The sequence below is a fragment of the Tasmannia lanceolata genome, unplaced genomic scaffold, assembly GCF_043159265.1.
Source record: "Tasmannia lanceolata isolate RefF3 unplaced genomic scaffold, GAP_Taslan_0.1 ptg000024l, whole genome shotgun sequence".
Taxonomy (NCBI): Eukaryota; Viridiplantae; Streptophyta; class Magnoliopsida; order Canellales; family Winteraceae; genus Tasmannia; species Tasmannia lanceolata.
In genome coordinates, this window is record NW_027518701.1 from 11,526,515 (window position 1) to 11,542,962 (window position 16,448).

Here is a 16,448-nt window from a genome sequence, read left to right on the forward strand (position 1 = left end):
ACTACAACCCAAAATACCTGCTTATCACACTTGACATACATTTTTCAGGCTCACCATTGGCCTTCGCAGCGGCCTGAGCAAATGCAACAACTGCCTCAGGAATTTTGACACTTTGCATGTGCTCCAAGGAGCTGCTGGTACCCTTTACAGGCACTCCACTACCCTTCACAGAGTGAAGGGATTCCCTAACACAATTCATTTCGGATGCAAGTGAAATCATACCATTGGAAAGCTCTTGAGGGCGTTCCTTTCTTGCATTATCAACCTTTAGACCATTAGAAAGCTTGTTAGTTCCCTGTTGGTCTAAAGCATGAAGTATCTGGATCCACTGTGATGGGCTTTCTCCAGGTCTGGAGAAAGGAAGAAAAGGTTCTTTTCCTATCGCTTGTCTGATGAAATTGTCAAGGGAGTCATGTCCTTCCTTCTCTAGCTTGCCAGCCTTCTGATCGGGCTTCATTGCATCAGGAATGCTACAGGCTCTTAGTTTTGGCCCTGGCATCTACAAAATCACCAAAAAGTATACCCAGATATTATGGTAAAAGCCCTGCTCCAAAAAAAGAAAAAAACATAAAGACAAGAGATTAGGACCTCCATCTAAGCAATCACAATAAAATCATGCTTGATGAATAAAAATTATAAGAGACACTGGTCAAGTCCTGAAGACATATTTTGGAAAGAAGCCATTAGCCATTTCATATCAATCTCATGTAAATCTTAAGAATAGGCAGAAATACAATGTCTTTTCACAAGAGCAATTGGATTAACAGAATACCATAAGGGCCCGTTTGGATACCTCCCATTTTGTATTTGGATTTGGAATTGAGTTTTGAATACAAAATGAATAGATCCGGCAGCTCATGTAGAGGGAGACAGAGAGGGCAGGGGGTACTTCCTTGTGGAGGGGGGAGGTTGAGGAGCAAAGACGGTGAAGGAAACTGCCAGATCTGTGGATTTCCAATTTCTTATTTCCACAGCAAATTTAGAAATCTAATTTTTTTCACTGTCAGCTGCTGAATTACAAATCCAAGAATTTGATCCGATCCAAATTACAGTGAAAAAAGGGCTGCAAATGTGAGAAATCCAAATCAAAATCTTCTCAGCATCCAAATGGGCCTTAAAGTTTGTTCAATTTGAATTCTGTTACAGTAAGGACTTGATTAAGTGGGGAAACACAAGGCCGAAAGAGCACTATCACATGGCCTCTTCTTATTGAGATGTAGGGGTATTTATGCCCATAAGTATGGGATACCTATGTGTTAAGCATTAGTTATGTGTTAAGAGCAGTTAGTCCTTTAAACAGAAGTTATTGTGTTAATAAAATAATGGCGGGGCATGAGAAACCATTCACATTTTTACCCTTCTTTTCTTCATTTCTCTCTTCTTTATTCTTCTCTTCCAGACCCTAGATTCATCCTATCAGGTTTTTCAAGTTGGTACCAGAGCAATTGATCTACATCGCCATTCACCAGAGGCTGATTTAAGTCCTTTAGGGGCCATTTGGATAGGCGGAGGTTAGAATCTTGGATTTCCTCAAAATCCTGGACGGGAGACAAGAGAAGAAGGAGACCGTCCGTTTCTCTTCTCTTTATAATCTTGGATTTTAAGTAAGAAATCCAGGTTTTAGAAATCTCTCCCCCATCCTGAGATTTCTAAAACCTGGAAACATGGGATGATCTCCTACTCTCTTGCTGATGGAAAGAAGAGCGAGAAATCAGAAAACGACGGGTGGTCTCCTTCTTCTCTGGTCTCCAATCTATGATTTTGAGGAAATCCAAGATTCTAAAATCCGCGTATCCAAACGGTCCCCCTTAGAATATCTACATGGTGTTGCTAATGTCACTTGGCCATACTGCTGTTATTAGCAATCATACGATCAAGGTGACCAGGTTGGGTCAAGGCCAATACCAATCATCTCACCTTGATTTAATGTATATTTTCAGAATTCTTGAAGCCATCTGATGGGCGTTTAAGTGGGTCGATTGAAGCTTGGAAAAAACAAAATCAAGTGGGTTGTCATGATTTGAGGACCTTTTTTCTAGCGTGAGATCGAACCTAATTGGATCATTTTTTTTAATGAGCTTTCTTTGAAGTGATGAGTAGTTTATTAATCAAAGAGAAGAGAGAGGACAGAGACCAAGGTGGTCGGAGATACAAAAAGAACATACAAAAAGAAAAGAATCTACAAACAGGAAACTAGAAAGTTCAAGGAGGAAGCATATAAAAAATCTCCAAGCTTGGCCTTGAAACTCCGGATCAAGCGAGACGATCCGCCTCTCCATTAGCCGACCTCCAAACATGACCAGGAACCCCTCCATGCGATCCAGGATCTCATCAATAAAAGTCGCAAATCTCCAAGGATGGCTTCGGTTGCCGCTTAACCACCTAAGGATGGGTTCGGTGGCCGCTCAACCACCTAATAACATTCAGGGAGTCTCCATCCACGAGAAGACCTCCCTCCCTCCACAATAAGACAGCCCATGACACTGCTATCAGTGAGTCTATTTTCTTGCAGATCCGCCCTCATATTTGCCTCGTTAGTCTTTTAACCTCGATAGGACCTGAAAAACGCCCATCTAATCGACTCCCCCTCATCTTGCAAAATCCTCCAACTCCAGCCAGCCCTGGGTTTCCAACAATTGAACTATCAAAGTTTAATTTCAGCCAAGCAAGCTCTGGAGGGGTCCCCACCTAAGGAAAACAGTCTCAACGCTATCCTTGATAGAATAAATATCCTTCCAATACTGATTAAGGTCAGTATTAGAGAAGAACTCAAAGCAAGGAAGATCTTCACTTACGACATGATAAGCGAGGTGATTTTCAAGAAAACAAACTGCGGAGCTTTTACAGAAATTTTGAACAGCCGGGCGTTCCTCTCCTTCCAAAGGACTCATAATCGCCACAAGCGCCACCCTCCAAAGGATCCTATCTTTCTTGGGTCTAGGCATATAATACCAGCAATCCAGTAGGTCAGATAAATGAAGAGTAAAAACCCACAACACTCCAAATCTACCAAGAAGGCAGCACCACATATCTCTAGCATAAAAGCAGGCGGAACAAATGGTGGAGCCAATGGGATCGGTGTCGAAAAATAAAATCAATCGTGTCACGTCGAATGGAACACAATGCTTTTAACGGATCTCATATCGACTCCCGGATGGCTCGGATCAGTGGTTGAACCAAAACGGACAGACGATGAAAGTCGCTTGAAGTAGTGCTTGCGCTTGCTGTGGGCTACTGAGAATGGGCTGGATAGACTCTTTAAGTTGTCACGAACAACTTTGATGTTGATAGCGAGGCCAAATTCCGAGCGAAAATAGCCCGAATGAAGAGAGAGAAAATAAAACGGAGAGGAGAGAGAAAGTAGAGAGAAACTAAAGATGGAATGAGAAGAGAGACAGAATCTCTGATTTTTTTCGTTCTTTTTTTCTTTTTTTTCTTTACTTTTTCTTCTTCTTCCTTTTTTTTCTTTTTTTTTTTTGCCTTTTGTTATTTACAGCAACAACTTTGCGCAGAATCTGCTGTGTAAATTCAACTAATAAAGGGGGGGTGCCCTACGAAGAAAAAGGAGGTATTTACTAAGCCTAAATAATACAAAAGGGGTGTCCAAGAGAAAAGGAGGTCAAAAGAGACGCTTCTTTTTTTGGTCTCTGCTTCTGGCACGTTATTGGAAAGTCACGTGAATCACTTAAAAAGGCAAGAAGATAGGTGCCCAACGGAAAACGGAGGAGCGTGAATATTACCTCTAATATTGAAGTCTTCTTCTCTTTCTCAATAGACTTTCCAGAAAGAGGACTCCCTAAAAAACGAAACTCGTCAGTTCCTCCTCACGATGGCTTGGCGAAGAAGATGGACGATGAGGGTGGTGGCCGCATGGTGATCCGGAAGCGGCATGGGAGGATTTTGGTTGGTTTTGGGACTGTTTAGATAGGCTAACAATGGACTTCTTGTTAAGGGGGTTTGGGTGAAGAGGCTATTTTGGGTGAAATTTCTTCAAAATAAGGGTTGTTGGGTTGGCCACAGAACAGTGGGTGTACGGATGGGGCAGCAAGGTGTGTGGAGATGCTCAGGGGTGTTTGCAAGTGGGTTTCGAACTGGATTTGCTTAGGTTTGAAGGTGATGATCAAACCTTAATTTCTGCGCGATTCGCGGCGCAATCTTCAAGACTTGGGTCCTTCACTCTTGGATATTTTGCTCCAATGCCAAATTGATGTAGAACCGGGAAGAGAGAATTAGAAGAAAGAGGAGAAAAGAGAAGAAGAGGAGAAGAATAGAAGAAGAATTAATCAAACAAAATACTAAGAATGTTATAAATTACATCTTATAGCTCAAAATGGGAGCTTAGATGGGTTTATATAGGATTTTTTTTATTCGAGGATGCAAAACCAAGAAAAAACCTTTCAAGTGGCTATAAAATAATAGAAACGGATATAAAATAAGGGTAAATGTCATTCAAAAAAATAAGGTTAAAACAATAATAAAAAAAAGCAAAGACACGCCGTTTGAGGGCATAAACATAATTTTATAAAAAAAAATAATGAATTTCAACCAAAACAGGGTCGTACGGGTGAAATGGACTGAAACGGGCAAGATAATAATGAAATTCCGACTGATACCTTCTGTCCTTGATTTTGCTTTGTGGAATGTATCCCTTCTAGCTACTATTTGGGTTGTGGAAGGAAAGAAATGCTAGACTCTTCAAAGGACAATCAAGGGGATCTACTTTTCTTTTCATCAAAGTGATTGCCCTCACGATCTCTTGGGTGAAATCCCTTCCATCTTTTAGATTTGTATCTGCTTATAACCTTATGACTTTTGAGAAGGGTGGAGGGAGGTATGCTCGAACGTTGAAAAGAAACAAAAAGTGGTCCAAAATGGGATCCTTCGCCAACCGGCCTATTAAAGCTAAATTTTGATGGTTCAAGTTTGGCTAATCCGGGACCGGCCGGAATCGAAGGACTACTAAGGAATGACCAGGGGGAGATAGTATGGGCCTATGCCGGTCCTATTGGGGAGGCAGATGCTACGGAGGCTGAGGTACGTGCAATCCAACAGGGAAGTAAATTCTTGGCTTCCAATAGAGTGGATAATGTGGTGATTAAAGGGGACTCCCTCAATGTTATAAAGTGGCTAAAAGGGGCACAAAAAAATCCTTGGAGACTCGATAGGTTTTTTGATGAGATGTTTGATTGCATGAGATCATCCTCCTTTGTGTTTAATCATGTTTGGCGGTCGGCAAACGAGATGGCCAATAGTTTGGCTCGAGAAGGGGTGTCGAAGGAATCTTTGGCTCTGTTTGATTCTCTTCCCCCATAATTTTAAGTTGTAGTTATTGTTTTTTTCTTAATCTTTTGTAGCTCTATACTTTGTACTTCGACCATCTCGGTCTCCAGTACAATAAAATTGGCGATCGTTCAAAAAAAAGGAAACGAATCATTCCGTCCGATTTGAACGAATTTGACTTCTAAGCCCTAATTTATTGTCTATTAGTTGCATACAAAATGGCAATCAATGTGCAAGCCATCCTCAATTCCGCAATCAAATGAAGATATCAAAAGTAGCAAATACCACATGATTCTCTCTAAGCTTGTCAAATCCAACACCTTTTAATTGGATGCTTTGGGTACAATCACCTCTCCTTTTGATACTCATAATTTTGTGTGCATACAAGATATTTACGCCACCCTACTCCAACCACCAAACAATCAACGCCTTGTAATGAATTTTGCTTTCCAGATTCCCTTCTTAAGTACCAACTTATCCTTATCCTCTGATGTTAGAAACTTCAATTCCCCTTGCACTTCAATTTTCGATCCCTAAAAGATACAAGGATTTTGATCCGTAATGATCCCAAAATTTTCATAATTACACTACTTCAACATTTTTCTAGCATCTTAAGAATTGACATAAATGTGTAGCTAACCTTCCACCTTAAGAAAGCAATCACTCTCTAATTAACTCCTAGGCCCAAGAACCTCAAGCCACACATCCATAAATTTCAAAAGAGAGAATATTGTCAATGTGCTTAGTTTCCAAAATGAGAGCATGATTCAACATCAAGCTATGAAAGGCCTCCAAAAAATGGTGAAGTCAAGGGGCCCAGTGATAAGCAACGAATATGATTAGTTTGCCAATGTGAACATTGAACCACAAGAGGAAAAGAAAAAAGATCCTTCAAACCCAAAATGAAACAAACTCCTAATACTGAAGATAACCCAAGTACCTAACTGTCCCTTCATTTTTCATAGAAAAATCAAATTACAGTAGGCCTCCTCCCATGCATCGTGGAAGGCCCAAACAATTTCAGAAAAAATCCCACACAATATTGCACACCAATAATCATTAATGGGGTCATACATTGCTGGCAACACCCATTAGAACCCACTAAATAAAATTCTAAAAACCAGTGATAAAATGAAGTATCCAATCACAACCTAAATGGCCCCATTCACCAATCTCATCTACAAAGATAACCGGACTATCTTCCCTTATCTTAAAATGTCAATCTGGATACATAAATACACCCCCCCCCCCCCAAACACCCACACACACACACACATACACACACAAGCACAATGGAGTGATGGACACTTCCATTCACAACCGACCGCTAATCCTCCATGCCCACTGAACAACATACCGAAATTAAAACTCCTAGCGAACAAATTTTATATCTTAAAATTATATCATTTGCATATGTTTCCAAATGTGCATAAGATGACTGTAGCGGAGATGTGAATGCTTAGATGGATGTGCGGCCACACAAGGTTAGATAGAAATAGAATTAGAAATGAAGACATTCGTAAAAAGGTGGGGGTGGCACCAATTGAGGAGAAGATGAGAAAGCACCGCTTAAGATGGTTTGGGCATATCCAACGTAGGCCTTTGGATGCTCCAGTGAGAAGAGGCGACTCGTGCCAAGTTGATGGAGAAAAAGAGGTAGGGGCAGACCAAAAACAATTTGGGTAGAAACAGTGAGGAAAGACTTGATAGCTAGGAACATAACAGAGAACATGACCTTGGATAGGATAGAATGGAAGAAAATGATCCACGTAGAAGAACCCAACTAGAGCCAGGATTAGAGCGGGGTAGATTCCTTTTACCTTCTTCATGAAATTTTTTCTAAAGGATTCATTTAGCTGACCCCAACTAGTTTGAGACAAAGGCTTTGTTGGGTTGGGTTGGGTTGAGTTGAGTTGAGCATATGTTTCCATACATTTCTATGATTAATAGGATTTCCACTGAAATTTCCAACCAAAATCGAAACTGAAATCAAAATTTAAAACCTTGATCCAGAGTCATTAGAACATTAGACTATTGATAATACCCCCTCACTAAAGATTTGATGAACCTTATCAATACCAAAATCATCCTATCATGCCCTCTTCTGTATGAAGTATGCCCGAGCCTCAAAACACTAGGATACTCCCAACCAACTATATGGCCTTGTTCAATTGCATCCAATTTCTCCTAACCAATCCAAAGTCTTGTTGTACTTCAATGGATGAACTAAGCAAACTGTGTTCAGAGCAGATCATTACGACTGTGACAGGTTCCAAGGGAGTGTTCATCAAATTGTATTCAGAGCATTACAATGCATGCATATTTGGAAATGAAAAGATGCCTATTTGGACCATGTTTCCTCAAATGTTAGGTGATCAAAGTATAGGAGGATTTCATTCTGCATTCGATGGTCCAGCAAACATGAACTGGTTGAGGATTTTAAGGAGTTCAGAATCCATAGAATGAGAATTACGAGGGTTACTAAGAAAAAAAAAAGAATAAAAACAGTAATTGCATAAGGACAGGGTGTCTGAGAGTAAGAGCCCGCTTGGCTACCATGAACTTTTTTTCATGATAAATCGGCGTCTCCAAGTGGAGATGAGGGTGAAGTGGCTAAAATTATGAAACAAAAAACAGGAAACTAGTGTCTCCAACATGGTTTTACTAAGAAAAAAAAAAGTAATTGCAGAAGGACAGGGTGTCTAAGGGTCTAAGGGCACACTTGGCTACCATGAACTTTTTTCATGATAAATCGGCGTCTCCGAGTGGAGATGAGGGTGAAGTGGCTAAAATTAGGAAACAAGAAACTAGTATCTCCGACATGGTTTTAAATTTCCACCGAAACCGACACGAAATGACCAAAATGCTTCCCTTTCCATCCCCACTGAAACCCAAACCGAAATGACCGAAATGCATAAACCAAAATCGTAATTGTAATAGCCTTATACTAGATTAGTATGCATTATATAAGTATATTTATACAAAGCGAATGCAAAATGTGGTGTATGCATTATTTATAAATATTTATATGAATTACACGTGAAATTTGGCAGGTACTAAATTGTTTGACATGCACGACAATGCATGTCAATAGGAGTTTGATGTTTTTAAACCATTGTGGATAGTTGTCTTGCTTGCATAATGATTTCTAAGTGCTTATTTGTGATTATTCTAGCCTTTCCTGAAGTTTTTTAAATTCTATCATTTGCCAATGTTTCATACATTTCCTTCATTTTACGGGATTTCCACCGAAATTTCCACCGAAACGGAAACGTTTCTGTTTCCATGGTTGACCGAAATCGAAACCAAAACCAAAATTTAAAACCTTGGTCTCCGAGGGATGAGAAGTGGCAAAAATCAGGAAAAAATCGGATTGACTTTTTCTGATTTTTAGCCACTTCACACAATCATCTCAATCGTGCCCCCTCGAATCTCTCTCCTTCTCCCACTGCCCTACCCTTCTCTCACCACTCGGAGAGACCGATTTATCGTGAAAAAAAAAATCCTGGCAGCCAGACATGGCCTAAGTGTAACCACCAATTAAAAGCCTCCAACGAGCAGAGATCAATTCATAAATGCCAATCCATACCAACCCGCTTCCCTCAAATATTTCTCTCATCCTCCAAGAAAACTTAAAGTACAACCATTCGTAAAATACAAGCTCAAATCCTTATGCCATCATATGAATCTAACCCAACAAAAATTAAATCCATTCCTCAATAAACATTTCCCAATCCACGAGCATCACAGACCCTTTACCCACAAAAATAGATCTTTTCAAAAAACATGCATAAAGCAAAAGGATGATCAAAATGGCAACAAAGGTCAATTAAGTCGCGAATTAGAAAACTTATCTTACCTCCAAATCCAACAAAATCAACAACAGAAAGATAAAGCAACATAGACCAAAAGCAACAACAAAAGTCCCTATCCTCAAAACTATGATTTACAACAGCAGATTCAACTATAGTAAAAACTCACTCAACTTACCTATAACAAAAAAAACAAGAAAAAAAAATGGAAAAGATCCGAAACCGATCATAGGATATCCAAATGTAAACCGATTAGCAAAATATCAACTAACCAGAATCCGAAACGAGTGATTAGTTAAAGGGTTTTTTCAAAGTGTGATATAAGATCTCTATAGAAAATCCTATAAATGCAGAAAAAGAGAAAAAGAAGAAATACAGTGGCGTTGGCACATACCAGGGGAGATTCGGAGAATGCAAGGAGGAAAAGAGAGACAAAACCTAGAAATATAGGGCAAGTCAAAAAAAATGTGACAATTTAAGAGGGAAAAAGGAGGGTTCTAGAGAAAGAGAGAGATTTTATTAGCTTGTTTAGGGAAATGTCTTTTTAGTACAGAGAGATGCATCCACGTTCTTTTCAGGGTCCAGATATATCTACAGTTTTCGTATTTGTTAAGGTAACATTTTATGTTTTGGGCCCACCTAAACGTGGCTTTTTGTTTAGGGGAAAATACGGATACACCCCCTCAACTTTATGACATTTTCAATGATAACCCTGACTTTTCAGATTCACAACAGTACCCTTTGACTTTTCACCGTGCATGAAGTAGATTCCCTGACTTTTCACCTATGGTCTATTTGGTTGCTTGTAAAAGGCTGGGAGAATAGGAGAAAAATAAGTCAAAGAGAATTAGACAAGAATGGAAGAGAATGGAAGATGTGAAGAATATTAGGAGGGAGATTTGCGAGTAGTGTTTGGTTGTGCAAGGAAATTAACGGAAGATGTAGGATGTCATTATCAAAATATACGTGGAAGAGAGAGAAAAGTAAGAGAGAGAAAAGAGAGAGAAAGAGAGAAAAAGAATAGGACAAGAATTTCTCTTAATTCTCCCAACAAATTTCTCGATTTTGGTGAAAAAATGGAAGAAGATTATGGGGGGGAACATTCCGCCACGTAGGCGCCACCTAGGATAAAAACCAATAATAATGTCTAGAAGTTGTCTAGTGGGTCAAAGGTGTCAATGACAACCAAACATGCTTTGGGGAGATCTCATGCATTTGAAACTCCTACAATCCCCCCAAAAAAAGCAACCAAACAGAGCACTATAGTTCAAAATTCATCAAAGACACCCTTGACAATTTCTCCGTTTACGTCCACCCTGTCACATAACAAGCATTATTGAAAACTAAGGGAATGTCGTTGATGACTTTGAAAAGTCAGAGTTATCGTTGAAAATGTCAGAAAATTGAGGTGTATCTATATTTTTTCCTTTTTGTTTTGATCATATGGGTCCCGTGAAAATAAATAGTTATTGGGAAATGATAAAATTCACCCTTTCATCTACCAGGGTCAACCCTCCTAGTGGTTTCACAGTTTTGAAAGATGTCACAAAAACAACAGAGAAGGGTGGCCATGGAAAAAACAAGGGCGGTCGTGATCAATATGTGGGTCCCAAATGGGGGCATGAATATTTAATCGTGACCATTGATCTTGTGGGCCATAGTGAAGCGAGACATGGGTCCGGTCCCACACCAAATGGACTTTCCATTTGTAATATAAAGACCTACAAAAATCAATGGTTTAGCTTTTTTTTTACAGAATCCTAAATTATAGTTGTTGAATCAAGAGCCTAAGATCATGTGATCAACAATAACTGGCCAATCTTGCGGTCACTGGTCAGATTTGTAAGCCCAAGGGTTCCCATGGGTTCAATCATTCACCTTACCTTCTTGTTTTAATGCTAGCAAACCCAAATTAATTAGCATTAATGGACAAATGTGTTGCCTTGAGATACTGTGCTCTATACAGGAATTTGATATGTCACGCCATTACACAACTCAACACAACACATGCTTGCGGATCTACACACACAATGATCAAGAGCTTGCACTCACAGTGAAGACATCATCATTTGAAGATGTTCAAGTCAAGGAAGCTCAAGATAAAGATCCCACAAGCATGCCTAGCAAGTGTCAAGAAGAAGCTTGGAGTTGAACATGCCTTTGGTGACACCTCATATACCTTTCAACATGTTTTGAAGATTGGAGGAAGTCACAAGAGCCAAACTGTAGACATCCCATTTTGACCGTGCCCTAAACCTCTCATGTTTGAGCAAAACTCAACCAAATCAATCAACTAGGCTCCCAAATTTCACCCCAAGGTAGGTTAGGATCCCAGCTAGGCCCATGCAAAATTTCATCAAAATCCGAGCTCGTTTGCCTAGCAAACAAGCTAAAAAAGTGTCGTGGTGCAAGTTCAGAAGGGAGGTGAATATATCCTGAGAGGAGGGCGAATTTATCCTAAATAGGGCCGAGCTTGGGGCATATAGGACACGATCCGAAGGTGCGCCCATCAATTTTTCACGCAATCGTGCGCTTATCAAAACCAGTTGTGCCGATATCCCTGCCCAGCTAAACCTATAAAATACTAGCTAACCCCTTTATTTTAAAAAAAATATAAGGTTTGCTAGCCAAATTTAGAGAGAGAGAGAGAAGGAAAACTGAGAGAGAGAAAGTAGATCTTGTGTTGAAACCCTAAAATCATCTTTGTCTTCTCCGATCGATCACCGATTAGCCTCAGGCAAAGCCCCGATTCTGCCAGATTCTGGTCAAGATCCAGCTGATAATCATCTTTGAGCTATTGTGTTCTTTTAATTCCATCAGATCCTTATAACTTTGGTTTTCCTTCATCTTCTCCCTCATGCCTAAACTTTAATTTTTTCTTCTTCCTCTTCCTTTCCAATCACCTTCTCCGGCGAGCGTGTCGGAACTCCGGCGAGTGGATCTTTCGATAGATCTCGTTATCGGCTAGCTCTCTTTATTAATGGCATAATTAATGGCATAATTAAAAATCCTAAATAAGCTCTCAAGCTTCAGATTTAAGTCTGAAACCTTAACTAATAGAGGAGAAAGAGAAATTTGTTTTAGTATCTTCTCTTAACAGTGTGGAGCAAGTTCTGGTTTACAATATAAGTTCAGATCTTCATAAAATAAGCTTGGATATATACAATACAAGTGCTGATTTGTGTGCATCAAGCTCCAATTTGTACAAAACAGGTTCAGGCATTGGATCCTCTGTTCTAAAAAGTCATTCTTCAGGTATGTGACATTTCATTTTAATTACTAGTAAGGGTTAATTAAATTTTTTTACTTATATATGCTATGATTCCTTTGTGAGTTGAAGAGATTATAGTCTGATTATCTCGAGTGCTATAGCTGAGTCATCACTAATTTATGACTATGATATTTGTTATGATGAGGTTTGTTATTTTAATCTGAAGCATTTACAGGTTATTTAGATTTAGAAAGTAATAATATTGCCCTAAATAAATTTATGAGTATAAGTTGATTTTAGAAGGGTGTTCTATAAGAGTTACATTTTATCTGCATTATGTTTGAAAAACTTTTAGATCTATGCTTGTGTTTTTTTTTTTTCTTAGAAAATTTCTTAAAAGGAGATCATGATGCTGCCAAGATAAAGGTTCTGATTTGGAAGGTGAAATGTTAAAGTTACATTTGTGTATGTGTTGAATCTAAGTTGAATTTTTATACAAGTTCGCACACTTATGATATATTATGTATTGTAATGTAACTGTCATTTAAAGCATATGAGAAAAAGATATTTAGTTCAATGCGTTTTGGTCCCTCTTTGAATGTGCACATATGTGTTATATAGAATGTTTTCTTACAGTAAGATTTTAGTGGGGGGGGGGGGGATAAGTGGAAGATGTTAGCTCTATATCCTAGAGATAAGATAGAGTGTAGTGTTGTGACAATAGCTTATACCTAATGGAGTTTATGTCCAATGTGGTGGGCTAAAAAAACTAGAACAGTTTGTTTCTATTGTGCTGAATTTATACTAAAGAAATCCATTCCCATTGTGTTGGGCTAAACACTGGAGTAGTTGATTTCTACTGTGCTGAATTAGTAAGCTTATCTAGCTTATCCATGCTGAGTTGAATGGAAGGGTTTTGTAGTCTGTTATCCTTATGATGATTAAGAAATTTTGCGAACTGAAATTCATTTACTGATTTAATTGATTCGGATGCCATAACAGATTATATTAAGGGAAGGTTAAAACATGACCGAATTACTTCTTCATTCAGTTTATATGTATCCTTCATGCCAATTGTAATGTCATTCTAGTTTATGTGTGTCCTTCATGGCAATTGTAGTGACATTCTGATAATTCACTTGGAGGGTAAAGAATGAGATATATTAGTACATGGATGAGATATATCATTATATATGTCAAAATAAAATTGTGTTAATGTTACTTCTCAAGGATATGAAAGCATGACATTCCAAAATATGGTGGGTTTGCCTTGCTTTGGTTTTATGGTTCAAGTTGCTTGAGATGTTTTCTTTGAAGCAACCATATCCCCATTTCCTTGTAGCCTTTCATTTCTGTCGGCCAATTCAGCTTGTGCCTGTCACTTTGCTCTTCTTGTTTATGGTAATTATAAGAGTTGTATGATTTATGTTGGTATAAGGTATTTAATTTACCTGTCTTGCACATGGTTGCCTGCCTTCATTGAATTCATTTACTCTTTCTAGACTGAGGTCATGTAATAATGCTACTTGTGAATATTATGCTATTAAAACTCCCTTGATGTATTACCTGTAATGTGTAAGTCTATAATTGTGTTGTCCATGGTCTTGGAATAGTAATTGTATTGCTTTCTCTTCATTTTAGAAAATCCAGGGGCATGAGTTCCTATTGTACTATGGTAGTGAGCTGAATTCCTAATTATATCTTTTGTCTCTTATGTGTCATGATAAATCATAGGTGCTTGATAATGTCCATATTTAGATAGGTGCAACTACTATGTTAGAGCCTCAAGACCACCCTTCATCGCTTATTGGGTTTAGCTTTATGTTTGTCATCACCATCTGTGGATCCTAGCAGCCCCCATTTTGTTTGTTGAACCTGATAAAGCCCATAGCAGCTGTCATTATAACAGCTTTTATTATGATGGCTGAATATAATGATGTCTATAGCAACCCTTCTTTGTTTGGTGATGTCAAATATTGATCCCTCATTTAGATATTGAGACATGATACCATCAATAAATTGTCTTTTGAAAGAGACAGCTCACACTCGGCTGATTGATTCCACGCATGTTATGTATTGAGCACTTGATTAAAATTGAATAATTTCTTCAATTTGATTACACTGATAATTATCTTTCCTTGCTCATGTCATGAGTATTTTATATCAAACGTACAGTTGAGACTGAAAGATTTCATTTGTTCTGTAGTTTGATAAAGTTTTCTTAAGCATGCCATGGATAATGTAAGTTGGGTTTACAGCTGAGATTAAGGTTGAATACTCCTGTAATGCAATTGTTCTGTGAATTAATTATTGTAAGCTTGCAATTGTGATAGAATGATTTTTAGGGCTGAGAAAAATGCATCTTGTTGCCTATGCTATGTTTGTGATTAAAATGGAAAACTCAAATAATTCTATGGTCTAACAGTTGTGATCTTTACTCTATAGTTTATCTTGATGATGACAAAACAATTTTATTGATTGGATGTGGCATGTTCATTTTGTGAGATTGAATAGTTTTAGGGCAGTGAGGGATTAGGCTAGAATTCAAGAGAAGATAATAGCACCTGTTGAAATGCTTATATGGTCTATCTTTGGTTAATATGTGTAGTATAGTCTTATTGTTTGAATAAGTTCCTCTATCTTTTCAGCTCATGACTTTGGTATGACCATTAGTATGGAATGTCTATTAACTTTTTATTATTATAGTTATCTATCGGTTTCTCCATAACATTCTTTGGTTTTAGCAGGGCAATGTAGGTGTCAACCCAAGCCCATCCATAGGGGACTCGCTTAGTCCAAGTAGCACTCCCCTCATTTTTTTTAAAGACTGGCCCAGTCTTTTAGATACTCTTAAATTAGGAGCCTTATCATTGCAAGGGCGATGACAGAGTCATCTCGAGCCCTCTTTTAGGAGACAAGCTATGTCTCATGCAGAAAAATCAAACCCTTTTAGGAGACAAGCTATGTCTTGTGTAGAAAATGTTACACCCTTTGGAGAGACATGCTTTGTCTCATAGAAAGTCACACCTTTTAAAGAGACATGCTTTGTCTCATAGAAAGTCACACCTTTTAGAGAGACATGCTTTGTCTCATAGAAAGTCCACCCCTAGGAGACATGGCATGTCTCATTAGCACCTCTCTTAGAGTCACCAGTTCAGGAGTCAGTTCATTAGCTTTAGGAGTCAGTCCTCTTTTTCAGGAGTCTATCCTACCATCATAGGGGTTAGGATTCAGTCCAACCTCTCATCAAGTCATGTGATTTTATCCAACCCCTATAAGGCATAGGATGCTGTCTAACCCTTACAGAGTTGTGATTCTATTCACCCGCAAAGCATAGGATGCTGTCCAACCTTTTGCGGGATATTAGGAGTATGTCTTACCCTTATGATGATAGGATTTTGTCCTCTTGTGTCAAAAAACAATAAAAGCACATAAAAAATATCTAAAAAATAAAAAATCTCAAAAATCTCGAGTCATTAGGAGTAGTTAGGAATATCTGTTCTGAACTACGTTGGCTTGATCCTCTTCCATGAGGTACGTAGTGCAGCTTGGGATCCACATCCCAAGTTCAGCCAAACCTTTCAAAATAAGCATTTCAAACCTTCCAAAAATACAAAAAAAAATCTTTAAAACCTTTTCAAAAAGATCTTCCCCTAGAGTTAGGAGTCTGTCCTAGATGTTTGGGGTGTCTTAGAATTAGGAGTCTGTCCTGATTGTGTTGGTATGGGTGTCTTGTCGTGTGAGTGTCCCTAGAGTTAGGAGGCCTCGAGTCGTGGTCGGCTAGACACTTAGTTGAACCGATGGCTAGACTAAGAAATATTTAATTAGCCCATGGTTTTTCTTAGGACGCACGGCCTAGTTACACATAGGATATAGGAACCACCTTCATTAGCTTAAGGCTAACTAACTTCCTTTGTTTAGGGCATATAGAGAGTCCTAAAAATTACAATTCACTTGAACTTAAACAATTGTACAAGGAACTTTAAAAACTAGTTAGGTCTAGTTGATCGAGTCTAGGATAGCGGTCTTAAATGGTTAGGCATCGTAGTTTAGAATAGGTCATCGAACTACGTTGATTCTGATTCTTCCCGAGGCCGGGATACGTAGAGCAGCGGGATGGATGGCCATCCTAGTCCGAGTCAAGT

The 16,448-nt window shown here is 38.7% G+C and overlaps 1 protein-coding gene across 5 annotated transcripts in view; it reads right to left on the minus strand.

Annotated features, from left to right (window-relative positions):
* LOC143857190 (uncharacterized) overlaps positions 1-9,654 on the minus strand; it is a 30,044-nt gene extending 20,390 nt beyond the window's left edge. For 2 of the 5 annotated variants that reach the window (XM_077367586.1, XM_077367582.1), the window contains exons 1-2: positions 9,487-9,653; positions 40-499 (exon numbers count right to left, since the gene is read on the minus strand). In XM_077367586.1, coding sequence (XP_077223701.1) covers positions 40-499 — 460 coding nt within the window. In that variant the 5' untranslated portion in view covers positions 9,487-9,653. Of the gene's footprint in view, positions 1-39; positions 545-3,740; positions 4,197-9,486 lie in introns of those variants that run through there. The other 3 variants (XM_077367583.1, XM_077367585.1, XM_077367584.1) reach the window with 3 other exon arrangements.
* Positions 9,655-16,448: the final 6,794 nt, after the last annotated feature.